At 47.8% G+C, this 17,677-nt stretch overlaps 2 protein-coding genes across 5 annotated transcripts in view; one reads left to right on the top strand and one right to left on the bottom strand.

Annotated features, from left to right (window-relative positions):
• The window catches only part of KCTD19 (potassium channel tetramerization domain containing 19), a 29,994-nt gene that overhangs the window by 3,375 nt on the left and 8,942 nt on the right, over positions 1-17,677 (bottom strand). For 2 of the 3 annotated variants that reach the window (XM_059151716.1, XM_059151715.1), the window contains exons 3-12: positions 9,726-9,876; positions 8,311-8,502; positions 6,956-7,087; positions 4,987-5,197; positions 3,655-3,815; positions 2,250-2,353; positions 1,611-1,753; positions 1,324-1,407; positions 943-1,057; positions 10-634 (exon numbers count right to left, since the gene is read on the bottom strand). In XM_059151716.1, the coding sequence (XP_059007699.1) occupies positions 10-634; positions 943-1,057; positions 1,324-1,407; positions 1,611-1,753; positions 2,250-2,353; positions 3,655-3,815; positions 4,987-5,197; positions 6,956-7,087; positions 8,311-8,502; positions 9,726-9,876 (1,918 nt within the window). The remainder of the gene's footprint in view (positions 1-9; positions 635-942; positions 1,058-1,323; positions 1,408-1,610; positions 1,754-2,249; positions 2,354-3,654; positions 3,816-4,986; positions 5,198-6,955; positions 7,088-8,310; positions 8,503-9,725; positions 9,877-17,677) is intronic. The other variant, XM_059151717.1, reaches the window with a different exon arrangement.
• Positions 7,430-17,677, top strand: part of LRRC36 (leucine rich repeat containing 36) — a 78,038-nt gene continuing 67,790 nt past the window's right edge. The window contains exons 1-3 of one of the 2 annotated variants that reach the window (XM_059151724.1): positions 7,430-7,585; positions 11,325-11,494; positions 14,771-14,920. The gene's annotated coding sequence lies outside the window, so the exon portion shown is untranslated. The remainder of the gene's footprint in view (positions 7,586-11,324; positions 11,495-14,770; positions 14,921-17,677) is intronic. The other variant, XM_059151725.1, reaches the window with a different exon arrangement.

Here is a 17,677-nt window from a genome sequence, read left to right as displayed (position 1 = left end):
AGGACTCACCTTTCTCTCTTGGCTTCTTGCCCCAGTCCTTTAGTGTAACAGCTCTTTTCACAGGGAAGTACGGCTTAAAGGTTGGCTCTGGCCCCTTGTCTTTGGCTCCAGCTCCAGCCCCTGCCAGTGGGCCCAGGTCCTTCTCAGAGCCTGTGGAATGGCCTTTCCAGGAAGCTGAGGTGCTGGGCTGGGAAGGAGCCTCACTTCCTGAAGGGAGCTGCAGGGTAGCCTCCTCCATGGAGCTGCTCCGGGGGACTGGCAGTGGCTGGAATTCCCACTGTTTGCAATTGACCATGTCCCATTCCCTCACCAGGGAAATGAGTTTTTGCATGGGGGTGACAGGAGGGTCTTTGGTTTCAGATTTCTGTGTGAGGTTGACTGTGGTGCATTTCTTCTTGGGAGGACTCTCAGGGTGGGCCCCCCAGTATCTGGGGTTGGCACATAGGCCAGGACACTGCGAGTATGTGCTAGGATTGCCCGCCCTCTTGGCACCTCGGCACAGGGACACCTGGATGGTCCGGGAGTACTGCTCAGACTCCTCCGTCTGGCTGGATCTGGCCAGGGTCCCCTTGGCCTTGTTCCATGGAATCCTGTCATTGCTGTCTTGGAAGTCCACGGGCATGCAGGCTGTGGTCTGGGGAAGGAGGACACAGCAGTTCTGGGAATGTTGTGCTTCCACATTGAAGCTTCACCTAAGAAGAAGAATCTGGGCCTCCAAGACCTCACTTGCTCACCCAGATCAATCTGGTCCTCCCAGGGGTCTCTCATACTCCAAAGGGACATACCATCAGCATCCTAGGCTGTTCGGACATAGTTATCATGCTAGGAATCCATGTGGGCCCTGCTCTTTAATTCTGCCATGCCCCTCAGTAGCAAGCCTACCCCTGAACCCTGTGATAGCACTCGCAGGACAGCAACAAACCAAAGAAGGCCGGGGCTTACTTCCTTGGCATCTCTACTGAACTCCACCAGTGACCCTGGCCCTTCCGTCACCACATGCAGCCTCCTGATGGGAAAAGCTTCTTCATTTTCAGATTCTTTCTCCTGGGTCCATGACCTGCATACTCCAAGAGGGAGTCAGTGAGCAGAGGCTTCTACTAATTCATCGACCAGTTGGTCAGGTCTGCCCTTCGGCTAGTTAACTCTAAACAGTGGTGGAGAAAGGTTCTTAAAAGGTTTCACTTAGGTCATTAGCCAATCCTGGGCCTCCTCCACCCCCTTAGCCCCAAGGAGAACGGAGAGGTGGGACAGAGGACAGGAATCTTAAGAGGACTATAAAGGTCCAAACTATAGAACATGGTGCCTAGATCAAAATCTCCTTACTTGTATGCCTCACATTGGGCAAGAGCTTCTGAGAGGGATGGGATGTGGTATTCCTCTACCTCCTGGCAGAATAGAGGCCACTCCCTGTGGATGACAAGATGTCGTCAGCCTGGGCAGCTGCACTAGGAGAGTGGTTGGAGGCATAGGCTTCGGAGCTGCTGCCTTGAACAGCAGTTTACATACATATTGTAAATAACCCAACCTCCTTCCTGAAGGCTACAAACTCAAGATTTTTTCACTGTAGAAGGAAGGGGTTTCATCACGATTTCCTTCCATTTGTCACTTACTTGAATTCAGATGGCAAAAACAGTTTTCCAAGTCTCAGGAAGTTGAGAACGTGTCGGAACATTTGGCCATCCCCATGGACCAGCAGGGTCTGCCCGTAAGTGATCCAGCACACTCTTTGCGGATTGGATAGAAGTTCTGGATACTGCAAGGGGTTGTACACCAGACTTTGTTAGTCTGTTAGTTAAAGGGCTGGGTCTTTAGTAAGAGACAGGTCAATCTTCTCTTACTTCATTTTCTCAACCATTCTAGAACAGAGGCTTTGGGATTTCCATCTCCCCGTCTTTTTGGCCACAGGGAGCCATAGTGGGAAGCAGAGCATCCAGGGACAAGAACATCCCTCCCTGCTTTAAGTTTTGCTGGCTTCTAGACTAGACTAGACCACCCTCTCAAGGCATTCGTAACCCCAAACTGTGTCTTCCTTGGTCCAGACCCCTCAGACTGGTCTCCTCCTAACCCAAACTCTTGACGGCCTTCCTAGTGTGCTGCTCATACAGTAAGAGGACTTTGGGCCATGGAGCAGGGGACAGGTCTTATTCTAAGCAGGGGCTAGGGGCTGTGTGAAGGTCAGGTGACAAGCTTCTATAGCTGCTCAGCCACAGAAGCTGAAAGGGAAGGAGGGCAGCCTGGGGCCAGCATACCTTCAGCAAGGTCTGCAGGGTGGTTGCATACCAGTGGCTTCCAACATAAACTTTGATGATCTGTTGGGGGGAATACACAGTAATTTCTGCCGTCCACTCCTCATCTGAAGAAACCAGTGAAAAGGAACATGTCACATGACCAGAAAGGAAATTAGTGGGATATTTTGGTTAATAATGCAGGTTAAGACTCAATATCTTCATTAGTCATGTTGTGTTGCCTCCTCTGAGAAGCAGCAGGAATCCCTGAAACCAACCTTCTCTCAGGCCTTTCCTGCAGTTCACCAGCTCACTTTCCTGGGTGGTGAGATGGGATTGGAATGGCAGCTTGGAGGGTCAGCTGGTAACTCGGGGTAGGAAGGGAGAACCCTCGAAAATCTCAATCCCAGGGACACTGCTGCTCTTCCCCGACCCACCTCTCTCAGGAAAGCTGCACTGATGTTCCTATCCACCTACATTGCCAACTGCCTCTGGTTTCTGGCTGGTGTGTCCTGGGTGTGTGACTCTTCATGTGGTGAGGAGTCCCTCTGTATGTTCATGCTTATGGTTTGGCAAATGTCACATTGCCAGCTCTCATCAAATCACTTCACTGCTAAAGAGACCAAGCCTCTAGGCCTGTCTGGAGAACGGGGCTTTATTTTGAGAAGATGAACCCATGACCCTTTTCCTGGGGGAGGTTAGACTTAGGCTTTGTTCTGATGTTTGGGAGCCATTTTCCAATGAGCTTTGTTAAGGAGTAAAGGGCATATACCTAGGTTATACAATCAAAAGGTAAGAGGTATATCATTAGATTGTGAACTCCATGATAAGGACTGGGTCCGTTTTGCTCACTTCTATACTCTAAGTGTCTACTTCTTTCCTGGTATATGGTAGGTGCTGAATAAATTTGATTATTGCTGAATGATAGAAATACAGTAGAAACTTGATCTAACAACTTATTAATAGGTTGTTTATTAGAGATTATAGGGCAGCTGGTGAAAACAACATTAGTTTTGGACTCAGATTCAAACTCTAGCTCAATCACTATCCCACTGTGTAATCTGAGCAAGTCACCTCCCCAAGCCTCTGCTTCTCTGTTAAATGGACTCAGAGATTGTCCCTCCCTGAATGGCTATGAGAATCAACTGAGCACAGCATGTCAGCTCTCAGAGCCAGAGCAGTCATACCCTTGGAGACCCATGCAGCCCCATACTGAGGTCAGGCCCCTTGTATACTACTCAAGACTACTCCTGGGCTTGAGGTGAGGAGGGGTACCTTAATATGAAAGTTTCCCTCTAGGAAAACCTACAAATGTTGGCTTTCCTCTCTTCTTCCATCTATAGTTCCTGGGTCTGGCCAGCCTTAACTTCCCTTTATGATGCCCAAGCCCTCCTCTGATGCTAAGTTCAAATAAAGATTTCTCATTTACTGAGCACATCCACAGGTGCCAGAGTCCTCGGCTCCAGATGAGTCTTCAGGGCCACTTTCATTGGCTCATAGGTGATGTCCCTCTTGTCCAGGAAGGCACAGAGCTCGTATACCTCAGAAATAGTTTCAGTCAGGGGCAGCCGACAAGTCCCCAGCCAGTTCCTGCCCAGAAGAAAGGCCTGTTAAAGAGAACCTCAGCACCACACTCCAAGGGAGTCTAGCCTATCAACTTTTCACTCTAGAATGCCTTGCCCCTACCACTGCCTCAAACCTGTGCCCACTATGTCATTTCCTGCTTTAACCAGAAATGTGGTGATGTCTTGTGGGAGAACGAACTTGGACACACAAGGCTCACCATGTTGGAGCTGAGTCTGACTTACTTTAGCAAAGCCCTCTAAATAAACTAACTGTAAGCTTCTAGGCTATGCCTAAGGTTCCAGAAGCCAGGCCAGGGCCCAGCCACTCCTATCCTACCCCCATAAGTATCTGCCCATGTCATGCCCCCAGAAGTATCCCGAAGACCTGCCATGGTCTTAGGAGATTACTGATACCCTGTGTGCCTAGGAAAGAGGCTGGGGGTCTGAACATCAAACCCCTGCCTCCAAAGGCACTTGTCTTTGCCCTCTGTGATATCAGGGATGGGACATCTCTGGGAGAGATGGATAGTGCGGGCCACAAAGGCCCAAAATGCCAAGGACTGGCTGACCTTCCTAGGGGCTCAGGAAAACCCACTTCTATGATTACTTGTAGTATCCATGTTTTGTGACCCTAAGAGAACTGCTTCACTCTGAACATCAATTTGCCTTTCTATAAAACAGGATTAGAATCCATGCTCCTGTTCTAATGGGGACATTCAAGAGCTCATCCCCCAAGCCAAAGGCCAGGTATTGCCTCTTTCAGAAAGCCTGTCTGGCTTTGCTTCTGGAGCTCACTTCTGGAGTGGCTGGGCCCTGGCCTGGTGTCTTCACCAAGCCTCCCAAAGGTTGAGGGGCATGGGGAGGACCTTTCTAGAAAGGTCTGCATGGAGGAGAAATTATCTAGCACCCTGAGGGTTGTGACTGTGGCCTGGTCACCTCAGACCTAGAACAGGGCTAAAAACAGCGATGGATTGCAGAAAACAGAAGTATGCCACTATCTGAAGACTTTGAACCCTGGGAACCCTTCTACTTAGCACCAGTCCTCTCCTCTAAGGCCTAGGTTTAGTGGTGGTGATGGGTTTGCCTCCAAGGACATGACTTCCCTCTGGCTCATAGACAGGGCCCCAGTTTGGTTCCTGAGGAAAGGCAAAGACCAGCCTGAGGGGAACCAAGCTGCTCTCTGAGGAGGGCCTTACTTGACATGCTGAAAGAGGACCCCGTTCCCCGTGATGTACAGTCTACTGCCGTCCAGCGTGCTCTCGATGCGGAGCTGTCCCAGTGCGGAGTCTGGGTACTTGACAAGCAGACCCAGCGCCATCATGTACAACGGCTTCACAGACTCCTGGCCTGCTGTACGGCCCCCCTTCCCAGGGCTTGGGGGAGGACAAGAGGTCCGGGAACAGCCACCTGTGCCGGTGAGAATGGGGTGACTCCTAGACCCCTCATGGTCATATCTCTATTAGAAGCTTTGGGTCTTGCTTCCTACTGCTGCCTTGAATTAGTACTAAAGAAGCTTAGAGGGAGCTTATTTCCTTGCACAGCCAAATCTGGATCCTCTCAAAATCAATATAATTTTGTGAATACTTAGTTGGGTTTAGAGGTCAAAGTTATTTGTTGGGAGGTAGCAGTTGGGGGGGGATTAGTTTGCTGTAGCATTAACAATTGATTTTCAGAAATTTCAGTAGAGCAGCCATTTGGCCCCAGCCTCTTCAGGAATCTCCTTTAGTTCTAAGCTCTGCTCTGACCATCTGTGGGGATGGATCGGCAACCATAGCACAGAACCTGCTGTGCATCACAGCCCCTATCATTCTTAGGCAGGATTTTCCCCAGAGACACACCATGTGGTGTTAGTTTCAGACTGGGTATGGGTTGCTGGCTCATGGGCAGGCCCTTGCTCTACTGCAGTAGGCCCAGTGCACAATCTGTAGGATCCTATCCCAGTGGCAACAGTGGGCCAGCAGGCAAGCTGCTGGGTGATTTCCATGGATCATTTCCAACCCTCTGAGCAGCCCTCCAGGAAGGGTCATACCCGTCCTTGTATCACAGATGAGGAAGCTATCCTGAGAGGCTAATTAAATAACTTGCCCCAAACCACAGAGCTAGGTGGGGCAGAGCTGGGATTTAAGGGCAGCTTGGCCCCCCTCCAAGGCTACTGGAGCTGTTTCCTTTAGTTATGTGCTTAATAAAAGGTGAAAACTATGCTTTGTTTTTGAGGGCTGCTGCATGGTTTACAGAGCCTGACTGCAAACATGCTTTCCCTCCAACTTCTCATGGCTCTGGGGGAGCAGGCACCTCTACAGCATCTCTCGCTGGCCCACATCCTCTGAGAAATAGGAGCCCCTGAAGGAGGGATTTGAACTCACCCCCCTTGAGAGGACTGTAAGACCCTAGAACAGGCTCCTGAGACTTGCTGCAGGATGCCACTACTTGCAGATTGGGTAGAACTCCCACTTTGCCTGGGGATGAGGCTGGGAGAGCTGGGCCTAAGCACAGGGAAAGACCTTATTCCCGTGAGTAAATGTCTGGTGATGCACAGGCCAGATTCCACCCGCGCAAGACAGTTCTCTAGACTCTCAGCACCGCCAGCTGAGGCCGCACCGGGGTAGCTGGTTCCCTGCAACATGCACAGTAGCTTTCATAGACGTACGGGATTTGGGCGATGGGATGATGAAAGGCAAATAAAACACGCGAGGAAGAAACTCGAATGAGGCAGGCTGGGAGCATGAAAGCCTGCTTTGGACCTGGTCGGGAAGTGTCAGAAGCAGGCAGACAGGCACCGCAGCCAGAGGTGGTAAAGGAGGAAACAAGGGAATCCAGGGGTGGGCGGGATCACTGAGCACTAGTGGAGAAAGTGCCGGAGAGACTCCCATGCCCTCCAGCTGTGCCCGAAGGAGGAACGACAGTGGCCATCAGGCGCTTCAAGTTCCCAGGCGCTCACCACTTCCACAAGCAGGGCACACCCACCGTACCCCCAGGAAGCTTGCACATGGGCCCAACCTCCTTCCCTAGGACATTCGGGCCTGGATTTCCCACCCAGGCTGGGCTGAGCCAAAGCCCAAAGTGGTTGTGGGTGGGGAGGGGAGACGTTTGATCTTGGCTTTTCCAGCTCAAGCCTGGACTGCCCCAGCATGTCAAGGGGAGGGCAAGGTCCCCCTGGTGACATACCCATGTTCATCCGGTATAACCTTACAGCCTCAGTGAGCTCAGGGATTTCCAGAATCTCCACTTCTGCTTCTAACACATCTGTGTTGGAGAAATTATCTGGTAGTAAAATCTTCTGTGAGCGTAGAAAATTCACTTGAAAACGAAGGGAAACAAAATGGTTAAGGAGGTTATTTCTGATTCAGCTGTAGGTCCGGATTTTGGCAGGTTTGTGGTTCTGCAACATATCCTAGGCTCTCTTTGTTCTGAAACAATTTCTAAGCATATTTGGTTAGATTAGCTTCAAGTCTGTGGTTTCAAGGTGAAAGACCTCAGGTTACATTGTTTTCCTGTGTTTGAGTCCATAGGTGTGGCCTCCCTTCGTCTGGCCTGGGGCTTTGAGGCCAAGACTTCCTGGTGAACTTACTAGCCTTGAGACTTACCCTGTGAGTCTTGACCCAAGAGCAGGTCATTCCAAAAGAGGGAGTTGTCTTGCCGCTTACAGAGGAAGCACCCAGCTGAGCTGGGCTGGCAGGTGGCACTTGTAGTTTGTCCCTGCCTGGACTGCAGTGTGGGAGGCAGAGATGGAGTCAGCGCTAACGTCCTGTGTGAATCAACTTGGAGATTCAGAAGCACATCAAGATAAATTTCGAGGTGACTATAAGGAAAGGCTGGGGTTCCAGGAATTGGGGCCCCAGTACAATTTGGGTGTTTCCTGTCCTATTCATTTAGGTGGCAACAGCATCTTGGAATCAAAGAGCTCACTCAGTCCACACCCTGACCAGAGCGTATCCTGGGGTGGGGGTGGGGGGGTTTCTCTCTGTCCAGGGTTGAAGATCTCCCTCCTTAGGCCATTAGCTGAAGCAGACAATTTTACAATGATTCTGAGGAACCTTTCACCATATGCTCTCCTTCTCTTTTGTTCTGGATTTAGTGGATATAAGAGCAGGTAGGGACCGTTCTTTGAAACAAAGGAATAGGAATAGGAAACCATATTTCCTCATTTTATGGTGAGGGGAACTGAGGCTGGGAACCCACCCAGGTAGACACATAAAAGCAAGCTAGAGAGTAGCTGACTTTTGAGCCCAGCTCAGGGCCTTGCCCTTCACACCAACTCCTGTGGCCCCTCATAACTGCAGGCACCCCCCTGTGCTCCTTTATATCCAGGCCATCCCCAAATGAACAGAATAACCCTGAGGTTTGTGGGAGTCTAATGCTGGGAATCTGCTTGCCTTCCAGAAGGCTCTGTCATGCCTCCATGACCTCAGCCCAAGGAAGTTCCTGAGGCTCTAAGCACCAAGCTGAGCCTCCATGGGATGTGGGATGGGGAGAGGTGGATAGGATCTACCAGCCCCCCTCTCCCGGGATAGAGCAATCACCAATGAAGCGGAACTCGCTGCACTCGCACTCGATTAAGGCCATAGTCTCGGCCAGCCACAGCAGATTGTCTTCAGTCACAAGGCTTGGGTACTTGGCCACAAGGTCTAGGGGCAGAAAACAGTAATGCACTTCCTCTTCCGTGTCTAACAGTGGTGTGTCCATGAGTCCCAAAGGTGCCTTATCATGTAGGCCTGGAAAACAATGTTCAGAGTGGCATCACCACTTCTCAGAAGCCAGGGTTCTCACTTATCCCAGGGTCCTGGAGAAAGCTGGGGAGATCAACCCAGAGATGGTCCCTGCTAGGTGCCTCCTTTCCCCATCCCCCTCTCTCCAGATGTAACCCTAACACCAAACGCAGAAGTATGGTGGGAAGAAGGACACAGACATCTAGTTTATCTACAATGAAAGGCAGCAGGACATGTTGTAGCAGCTTGGCTTATAGACTCAAAGTCATTAAATTCATACTTGTTACCTATCTGGTTTTTTCTTTTTTATTTTAAAGGTTATATTTAGGGATGCCTGGGGGGCTCAGTTGGTTAAGCTGCTGCCTTCAGCTCAGGTCATATTCCCAGGGTCTTGGGATTGAGTCCCACATTGGTCTCCTTGCTCAGTGGGGAGCCTGCTTCTCTCTCTGCCTCTGCCTCTGCCTGCAGCTCTGCCTGCTTGTGTTCTCCTGCTCTCTCTGACTAATAAATAAATAAAATATTTTTTTAAAAATAAAGGTTGTATTTATTTATTTGACAGAGAGACAGAGAGTGCACAAGGAGGCAGAGCAGCAGGCATGGGGGGAGTGGGGGGAGAATCAGGCTCTCTGCTGAGCAGGGAGCCTGATGTGGGGCTTGAGCCCAGGACCTTGGGATCATGACCTGAGCTGAAGGCAGCTGCTTAACCGACTGAGCCATCCAGGCAACCCCCCCATCTGGTTTTTTTCTAATTGATCAAACCAACCATTGTTAGCCACAGACACAAAACAGATGCTTTTGACTCTCTCAGAAGCTTGAAACCCATCAATAATCGTGAATGGCTGTATTGGTGTCTCAGGCCAATCTATACCACAAGTCACCCATCAGACAGTGATCATTTGGGGACTCTTCTCGTGTGGTAGTTAAGAAGTGACTTGAACGGTTGGTGGAGTTCTCAGACTACTAGGAGGGAGCAGAATACACTCCAGCCTTGCCCAAATGAAGCCAGTATGCAGAGGAATGAACGTGGAAAAGGATGTTTAGTTCCAGTGGGTAAGCGCCCTTGGAGAGGACATGTGCAGGGTACAAGATCAAAGAAGATGATGGAGAGGTAGAGAGATCATCCAGAACTACTTCAGCAATCAGACTGTTCTCTGGAGGAAGCTACTCTGTTAGGGCGAGGAGAAGGGAAGGTGGTGTGGGCGATAGTAACAGTCAGCCAGTGGGTATACCTGTGAAGGCGGGGCTTTTTATAGGAAATTCTGAGGGTTTGCTGATACACTTCCATGTTCGCCAGTAGTTCAAAGATGCTCTCTCGGCAACAGGTATGTCCGCAGGCCGTACACGCAGGTGGTGTTTCCCTTCCTTCAGATTATCTAGAGTCTGTGAGATACAGAAAATTACTGCCTTGAAAATTCTAAATTGCATAATTATCAGTTCTAGGGCAAATACCAGGAAAAATAGCACGTGACTCACTTTGGTAAAGTGTTTTTGTTTTTTTTTTTTTTAAAGATATTTTATTTATTCATTTGAGAGAGAGAAAGAGAGAGAGAGAGAGCACAAGCAGGGGAAGAGGCAGAGGGAGAGGGAGAAGCAGACTCTCTGCTGAGCAGGGAGCCCCATGCGGGACTCGATCCCAGGACCCTGGGACCATGACCTGAGCCGAAGGCAGACACTTAACCGTCTGAGCCACCCAGGCAACCCTGGTAAAGTGTTTTGAAATAAATTTAGACAATCACACAAAAATATAAAAATTTAGTCTACAAGATGATATGCTGATATTCAAAATTTCAATGACCATCTTCTGATTTTTGAAACAATCCTTTTGGGTTATAATTTTATGCTGATTAATAGAAATTTATCTTACATAAAGCTAAAGAGTAATTTATATTTAATCATTAAAAACTGGAGATTTTCTACCATTTCCACTCAACAATTTGTATAATTGCTGTGATCTGCTTATCGTTTGTGTTCATCCTAATCCTGGAACGTGAGCTTAGCAGGGTATTGGACATGGCAGTGGGTACCACGGTTTTCAGAGCACTTTCATATGCATTTGCTCATTTACCCTGACACAACTCTGTGAGACAGATGTGGTAAATGTCTGCGTTCCCATTTTACTGATGAAGCAATTGAGGGTAAAGGATCTGTGACTTGCTCAAGCAGTCTTCCACGTCCAGAGCTTCTCCACTTGAAAGAGCAGGTGACCAGGGTCGGGTACATAATCTGGAGCACACTAGGTAGGCAGGGCTGAAGCTCAAAGCAGAAGGTGGGCTGGTGCTGCCCGTCACTCAAGGACCCATTCTCCCTTGAATGTCCTGTATAAGGGGCAGATTATCAAACAGCAATCCCATTTTTCCTGTCCCTACTCTAGAAGAAAAAAGTATTTTCCCAAGAAATTTCTGGAGATATATAGAAAAGTAGTTTTTGAAAGGCATCACAGGACAACTTTTTCTTTTCTTTAAGAGCCTCAAAATCAACAAAACACCTTGGACTCAATATGAGAACCTGCTTCTAAGCTGAACTACAGAGGTGAGGCTCTTGTTAAGTTACTCATAGGAAGCCCAAACTTTGAAAGTGCCCTCTGGTGGCCATGGCTCTACACTGCACCCACATAATCGCTTAGCCTCTGTAAAAGGAGGGGACTAGAAATGGGAGAATCTTCCTCACTTAGGGTGACTGGTGGATTTGTGGAAGGACTGGAAAAGATCAGGGTCATGGGGAGTGCGTTCTGGGAGCACTGAATAACGGGAGGGAGGAACAGGGTGTGTGTGAAACATCATAAGAGAGTCTGTCATTCATTCATTCGAGAAATGCTTGTGTATTACTAGGACCACAGATACCGTGCCTAGACTCAAGGAACTCTCAGCTTGGAGGAAAGCTGAGAAAAGATGAGAAAACCAACAATTTATATATACGGAGATTAAAAGCCAGCATCGTTTTTGAAGTTTCAGGAGCTCCAGGAACCCCAGAATTTCTTTGCACAGCGTTGGAAGGAAATGTAAGCTTTCTTCTCCCCCTTTGCTCAGCATTGCACATGACTTTAGCTTCTATGTCAAGCTCTCAGCCACCCTGAGGAGGGAAATTGGTGAAAGATGGGTTTCTGTATGAGGGAGTTAGCCAGCCTCGGGCAAAGAGAAATAAAAATGAGGTGCTAGGAAGATAACAGAGAAACCAGAACAGTTTCTGCATTAGTGGGTGAGCAGGATTACTGAATTAAAATGAGATGATAATGATGATGATGGTAATAATAATAAATTATTATTTATTATAATTATAATTATTATAATGTGGCAGTATTTATAAGTGGAATAAAGAAAACAGTGACTGCACAGGAAGGACAGGACAGGTGGGAGGATGATAGGTAGAGTAAATACTGAGGCCACCTGCCCCTGTGCCTTGATTGGAGCTTTAAGGTGTATGAAGGTTGGGGCGCCTGGGTGGCTCAGTCAGTTAAGTGTCTGCCTTGAGCTTGGATCATAATCTTGGGGTCCTGGGATCAAGCACCATGTTGGACTCTCTGCTCAGCAGGGAGTCGGCTTCTTGACTCTCCCTCTGACCTCTCCCAATCTCTCTCTCTCTCTCAAATAAATAAATAAAATCTTGGGGCGCCTGCGTGGCTCAGTGGGTTGAGCCTCTGCCTTCAGCTCAGGTCATGGTCTCCGGGTCGTGGGATCGAGCCCCGCGTCGGGCTCTCTGCTCAGCGGGGAGCCTGCTTCCTCCTCTCTCTCTTTCTCTGCCTGCCTCTCTGCCTTATTGTGGTCTCTCTCTGTCAAATAAATAAATAAAATATTTTTTAAAAATAATAAATAAATAAATAAAATCTCAAGAAAAAAGTTTTGGAGGTTGAGGGAGCGAGGGAGATGAATCTAGAGCAGTAACTCTTCAGGCTAGCTTACAGAGCTCTTTGCTCTCTGTCAGAGAGCCAGAGAGCGAAGAGCTCTGTAAGCTGGCCTGAAGAGTTTGATATCTCCCCTGGTTAAGAGTAGACACTGAAGGATTTCAAGCAGGGACTATGACTTGACTGATGGTCACACTAGTCAGCCAGCAAGCCCTAAGACTCCATGCCCTGCTCTCTGTTCCACCTTCTTCTTTCTTTCCCCTCCCCTAGTCCCGGTCCTCTCATCCCCAGGCCCTCTCCGTGATCTTTCAAGCATTCAAATGAGTCCAATCCACTCTCCATCTTAAAAAGCTTAAGTGCTCCCCACTATTTATGGGACCTCCAAATTCTCCTTGGCATTGAATGCAAGGTCCTTCACAATCAATAAAGGCAGCAGGATATACACAAAAAGCACAAGGGCGTCAGACAGACTGGGCTTTGAATCTTGGTCACTTGGAGCTGACATTTATTGCCCAGGCACTTTTTTTTTTTTTAAAGATTTTATTTTTAGGGCGCCTGGGTGGCTCAGTGGGTTAAGCCGCTGCCTTCGGTTCGGGTCATGATCTTAGGGTCCTGGGATCAAGCCCCACATCGGGCTTTCTGCTCAGCAGGTAGCCTGCTTCCCTTCCTCTCTCTCTGCCTGCCTCTCTGCCTACTTGTGATCTCTCACTGTCAAATAAATAAATAAAATATTTTTTTAAAAAAAGATTTTATTTTTAAGTAATCTCTATACCCAACATGGAGTTCGAACTCACAACCTCAGGAACAAAAGTTGCACATTCTACTGACTGAGCCATCCAGACATTGCATCTAGGCATTTTTTTTTTAAAGATTTTATTTATTTGACAGACAGAGATCACAGGCAAGCAGAGAGAGGGGGGGGGGGGGAAGCAGGCTCCCCACCGAGCAGAGAGCCCGATGTGGGGCTTGATCCAAGACCCTGGGATCATGACCTGAGCTAAAGTCAGAGGCTTTAACCCATTGAGCTACCCAGGCACCCCATGCATCTAGGCATTTTTAAACTGAATCCTCCTAATGTCCCACCTCCCCCACCTACCAAGTAGGCTTTGCTATTATCACTCCCTTTTAGCCATGGGAAACAAGGCCCAAGAAGGGAACAAGTACTCAGTGCCCCAAATAAGTGGAAATGCTAGGAATGGAACCCAGAATTCCAGATCCATGCTCTTCACCATTGCTCTTAACAAGTTGCCTCCCATCTGTCACTTAACCTCTAGAAGCCTCAGACTCCTCACAGACAAACTGGAGATAGGAAAATCTGGAAGGTATTGTTGTAAGGATTAAAGGAAGTAATATATATGTTAATTTCCTTCCTCTTAGGGGTCAGATCCCAAACTACCTTTCCAGCTTCATCTCCTACCATTCTTTCTGTCTGTATCCCATCGTCAGTGACTCTAAACTCTGTAAACTCCAAAGACACTGTAATGCCTCCTCAACTTTGTATATGCAATTTCCTCTTCCCAGAACACTTCTCTCCTCCCTTCTCTGTATGAAAAGCCTGGAGCCTCCCCTAGCTAGAATTGGTCATTCTCTTTTGTTCCCACAGACCCCTCCAAACTTTTCTTTCTGGGTCCCTAGCTTGGTTTCAGGCCTGTCTTTTCAGACTTCGGTGGAGTGGGGGGGGAACAGCCAGCTTGATGCATCCCCAGCTTCTAGTCTAGAACCTAATATGTAGTAAATGCTCAGAATTGATGTGTTAAATGAAAGAATATGTGTAAATGGAGAGAGAGAAAACTGAGTCCTCTGGAAAGAAGAGCAAAATGAAACACGAGGGAGCCCAAAATGAGCTGGCCTAGAAGGAGACTGCATTCACAAAAACAAAACAAAACAAAAAAAAACAACTGAGAAAAAACACAGGATTACAGTGGGCAGAGCCCAGAGAGTTCAGAGGGTAGGGAATGCAGTGATTCCAACTTGGGACTTAGAGCCCAGAGGGAAGATCTAGGTGGGGAGAGGGACAAGGATATAAAGAAGGCGAGGGAGCAGGATGACAAGACAAATGATCTCCACTTGGGTCTGATTGGTGATGGATCAAAAGATGTCGGGTGAGGGCACCTGGGTGGCTCAGTGGGTTAAGCCTCTGCCTTCGGCTCACGTCATGACCTCAGGGTCCTGGGATCAAGCCTTGCATTGGGCTCTCTGCTCAGCGGGGAGCCTGCTTCCCTCTCTCTCTCTCTCTTTGCCTGCTTTCTGCCTACTTGTGATCTCTGTCTGTCATATAAATAAATAAAAATCTTTTAAAAAAAAAGGTGTCTGGTGAAGTAGAAAGAAAAGAGAGTAAAACCAGGGAGAGCCTACAAGAGACAGCAGACCGTCTAATACCCATGCTAAGCTGACTGCAGCAGAAGAACTCAAACCTGTCATTTATTTCACTTGCAGATTCAAATCCTGAAATTCTGTCCCAGTGGAGGAAACAATAGTGCCCTTGAACAACTCTAAATTGGCCACTGTGGAAAGGATGTGTTGCTGGAGGGAAATCCCTGCCTGGGAAAACAGCCCGGAGGATGGGCCTGGACTCCCTTTTCGGAGGTACTGTTTGATATCCAGGTATACCCTGTGGGGTGGGTGGGTAGGACAGTCCGACCAGCTTGAGAGATACACTAGCTGAGAGGAGAATGATCTATTTTGAAGAAATGAAATCTCCATTTCTTGCTACTTCTACAAATGTAAAGTGTGAGCTGTACCATTATCTCCAAGAAAGGTATGTTTTGTTTTGCTTTGTTTTAAGATTTTATCTATTTAATTGTGTGTGTGTGTGTGTGAGAGAGAGAGAGAGAGAGAGAGAGGGCACAAGCAGGGGGAGCAGCAGGCAGAGGGAGAAGCAGGCTCCCGCTGAGCAAGGAGCCTGACTGGGACTCGATACCAGGACACGGGGACCACAACCTGAGCTGAAGGCAGATGCTTAAGTGAATGAGCCACCCAGGCGTCCCCAAGAAAGAAGGTATGTTTGACAAATCTTAAAAACGAAAAACATACAAATCCCCAAAGATCACAATTCCTGCCAGTCAAGTCATGCTGCATGCACTGGCCCAGAAACCTTAATTAGGTTGTTTTCTAAAACTCTCTCAGTCAATCCTTGCTCTGACTTCTAGTAACACAAAGCCTTCTACTCATGGGAAGCCATTCAGGGGCTGTATGAATCAAAAGAACACATTCCCTAATTCCCTCACTTTGCTTTATTGTTCTCAATAACACCTACTTATTTATTTATCATCTGTTAGTCTCCCCTAGTAGATAAAACCTCCAAAACCATGAGGATCTTCTTGCCTGTTTTGTTCTCTGCTGTATTTGCAGCAGCCACAATAGTTTGTGGGATCTCAAGTCATTGTTTTTTTTAAAGATTTTATTTATTTATTTATTTGACAGACAGAGATCACAAGTAGGCAGAGAGGCAGGCAGAGAGAGTGAGGAGGAAGCAGGCTCCCTGCTGAGCAGAGAGCCCGATGTGGGGCTTGATCCCAGGACCCCAAGACCATGACCTGAGCCAAAGGCAGAGGCTTAACCCATTGCCCTGAGGGAGAATTTCTCTAGGGAAATATAGACCAGCATTTAGATGGCTAGTTACTAGCACAAGGATAATTAATGTTACTTTTGGCCTAGACAGTAGTGAAGAAACACGTCAGTCAGAAGCAGTGTAAGACTAAGAGCGTGGGGGCAGTTTTGCACATGTGTAGGTATGACCACCACAAGGGGGCTCACGAATGTACTACTGGCAGAGCTCAGGGACTTAATGGAGGTTTTTCAAAGCAGAATCAGTGCTCAGAGATGCCTAATACTCTGATGTGGGCTGCTGGAAGGAGCTTGGAGGAGCCCACAAATCTTCAACTGCCTTATAAAACAAGGAAGGCCAACATCAATGTGAAACTCAAAGGAAGCAAGGCTAGTAGAACAAGAGGATGCAGAAGAGCTGCTATCAGCCAAAGGAGCCAAATAAGAGACAACTATCAATATCTCAAACCCGCCTCTCCCACGACTACCTCTGGTTCCCTGACCCCGCAGAAGTAGCTTCAACCTTCATAGGTCATCGTGGGTACATTATTCAGTGTTCTCTCAGTGGATGCTTATTAAACACCTGTTACAGGCTGGGTGCTGTGAGAGGCTGGGAATGTAAATATGAAAAGAATACAGGCTAGTGAAGGAGGAAGATACATGAATACCTGAGCCAAACAGAATAGCACTGATAGGTGACGGGAATTAACTCTGAGAGCAGAGAAACAGAATGCTGCCTGGAAATGTCAGGCTAGGCTTCCCTTGGATCACATATAGGGGGATCATTCTAGGAAGAAGAAATCGCAAGTTAAAAGGTGTGAGGAGAAGTCATTTGGGGTGCTTAGGGACATGGTTGAACTTCAAAGTGTGTGTGTGTGTGTGTGTGTGTGTGTGTGTGTACCCATGCATGCACGTGGCTGTGTATGTGCTGGGACAGGGCATGCAGATGTCACGTCAAGGGTTGTCCACTTACCCATACATCCGCAGACAAGCTATGCTGTTGGGATGAGTATCTACTGTTGATGTAATCTTGCTTTCTAGGATTACAGTGGTAATCTGTCTTCACATCATGAGTAATAGGAAATGTGAGACCTGTTACTTGTCTGTTTTCATAAAAGCATCATTTGTGTGATCAACATAAAAACTCCCTGGCTCCCTCGAGCACAAGGAATGCAGGTGCATTTGGGTTGCTTGCTGGTAGAAGAATACTCATAGGCAGAATAATTTAAGTTTCTAAACTTAGAAGTCCCCAGAAGGCAATGGAAAAGGAAACACAAGTAGCATGCACTGTCATGCTAAGTCCTCAGTGGGCTTCAAGGGGACGAGTAAAAGGGAAACTATAGTTTGCCAAAAGCCTTGAACCCTTGTGGGGGACCCTGAAGAGAAATTTCACACTGAAGTAGCAGCTGACTCTCAACCAGGCTGATAGCTTGTGAGAGGCTGGAAGTAGCTTACATTTATTTAGGCAAAGGGGACTTCCCAAATCACATAGAAAGCTCCAGGATACACTGTAATGGTAATGTACAGACCTGGAATGACTACTCTGTATTTTCTCTGTGAACATCCAGACTCATGGATTTACATAGCAGCTTTGATGACTCCCAAATTTATACCTCCAGATCAGATTGCTCCCATGAATTCCAGACCTTATACATCCTGCCACCTTTTCACCATTGCCACTTGGATATTTAATACCCTTTTCTTGCCTCTCAAATTTAACACATTCAAATCCAAACCCCTGATTTTTCCCCCTAAACCTGCTCATCCCTTGGAATCCACCATTTGCTTACTGCTCAG

The sequence above is a fragment of the Mustela lutreola genome, chromosome 16 (genome assembly GCF_030435805.1).
Source record: "Mustela lutreola isolate mMusLut2 chromosome 16, mMusLut2.pri, whole genome shotgun sequence".
NCBI lineage: Eukaryota > Metazoa > Chordata > Mammalia > Carnivora > Mustelidae > Mustela > Mustela lutreola.
Note: the sequence above shows the minus strand (reverse complement) of the source record. Positions and strands in the feature narration are given on the sequence as shown.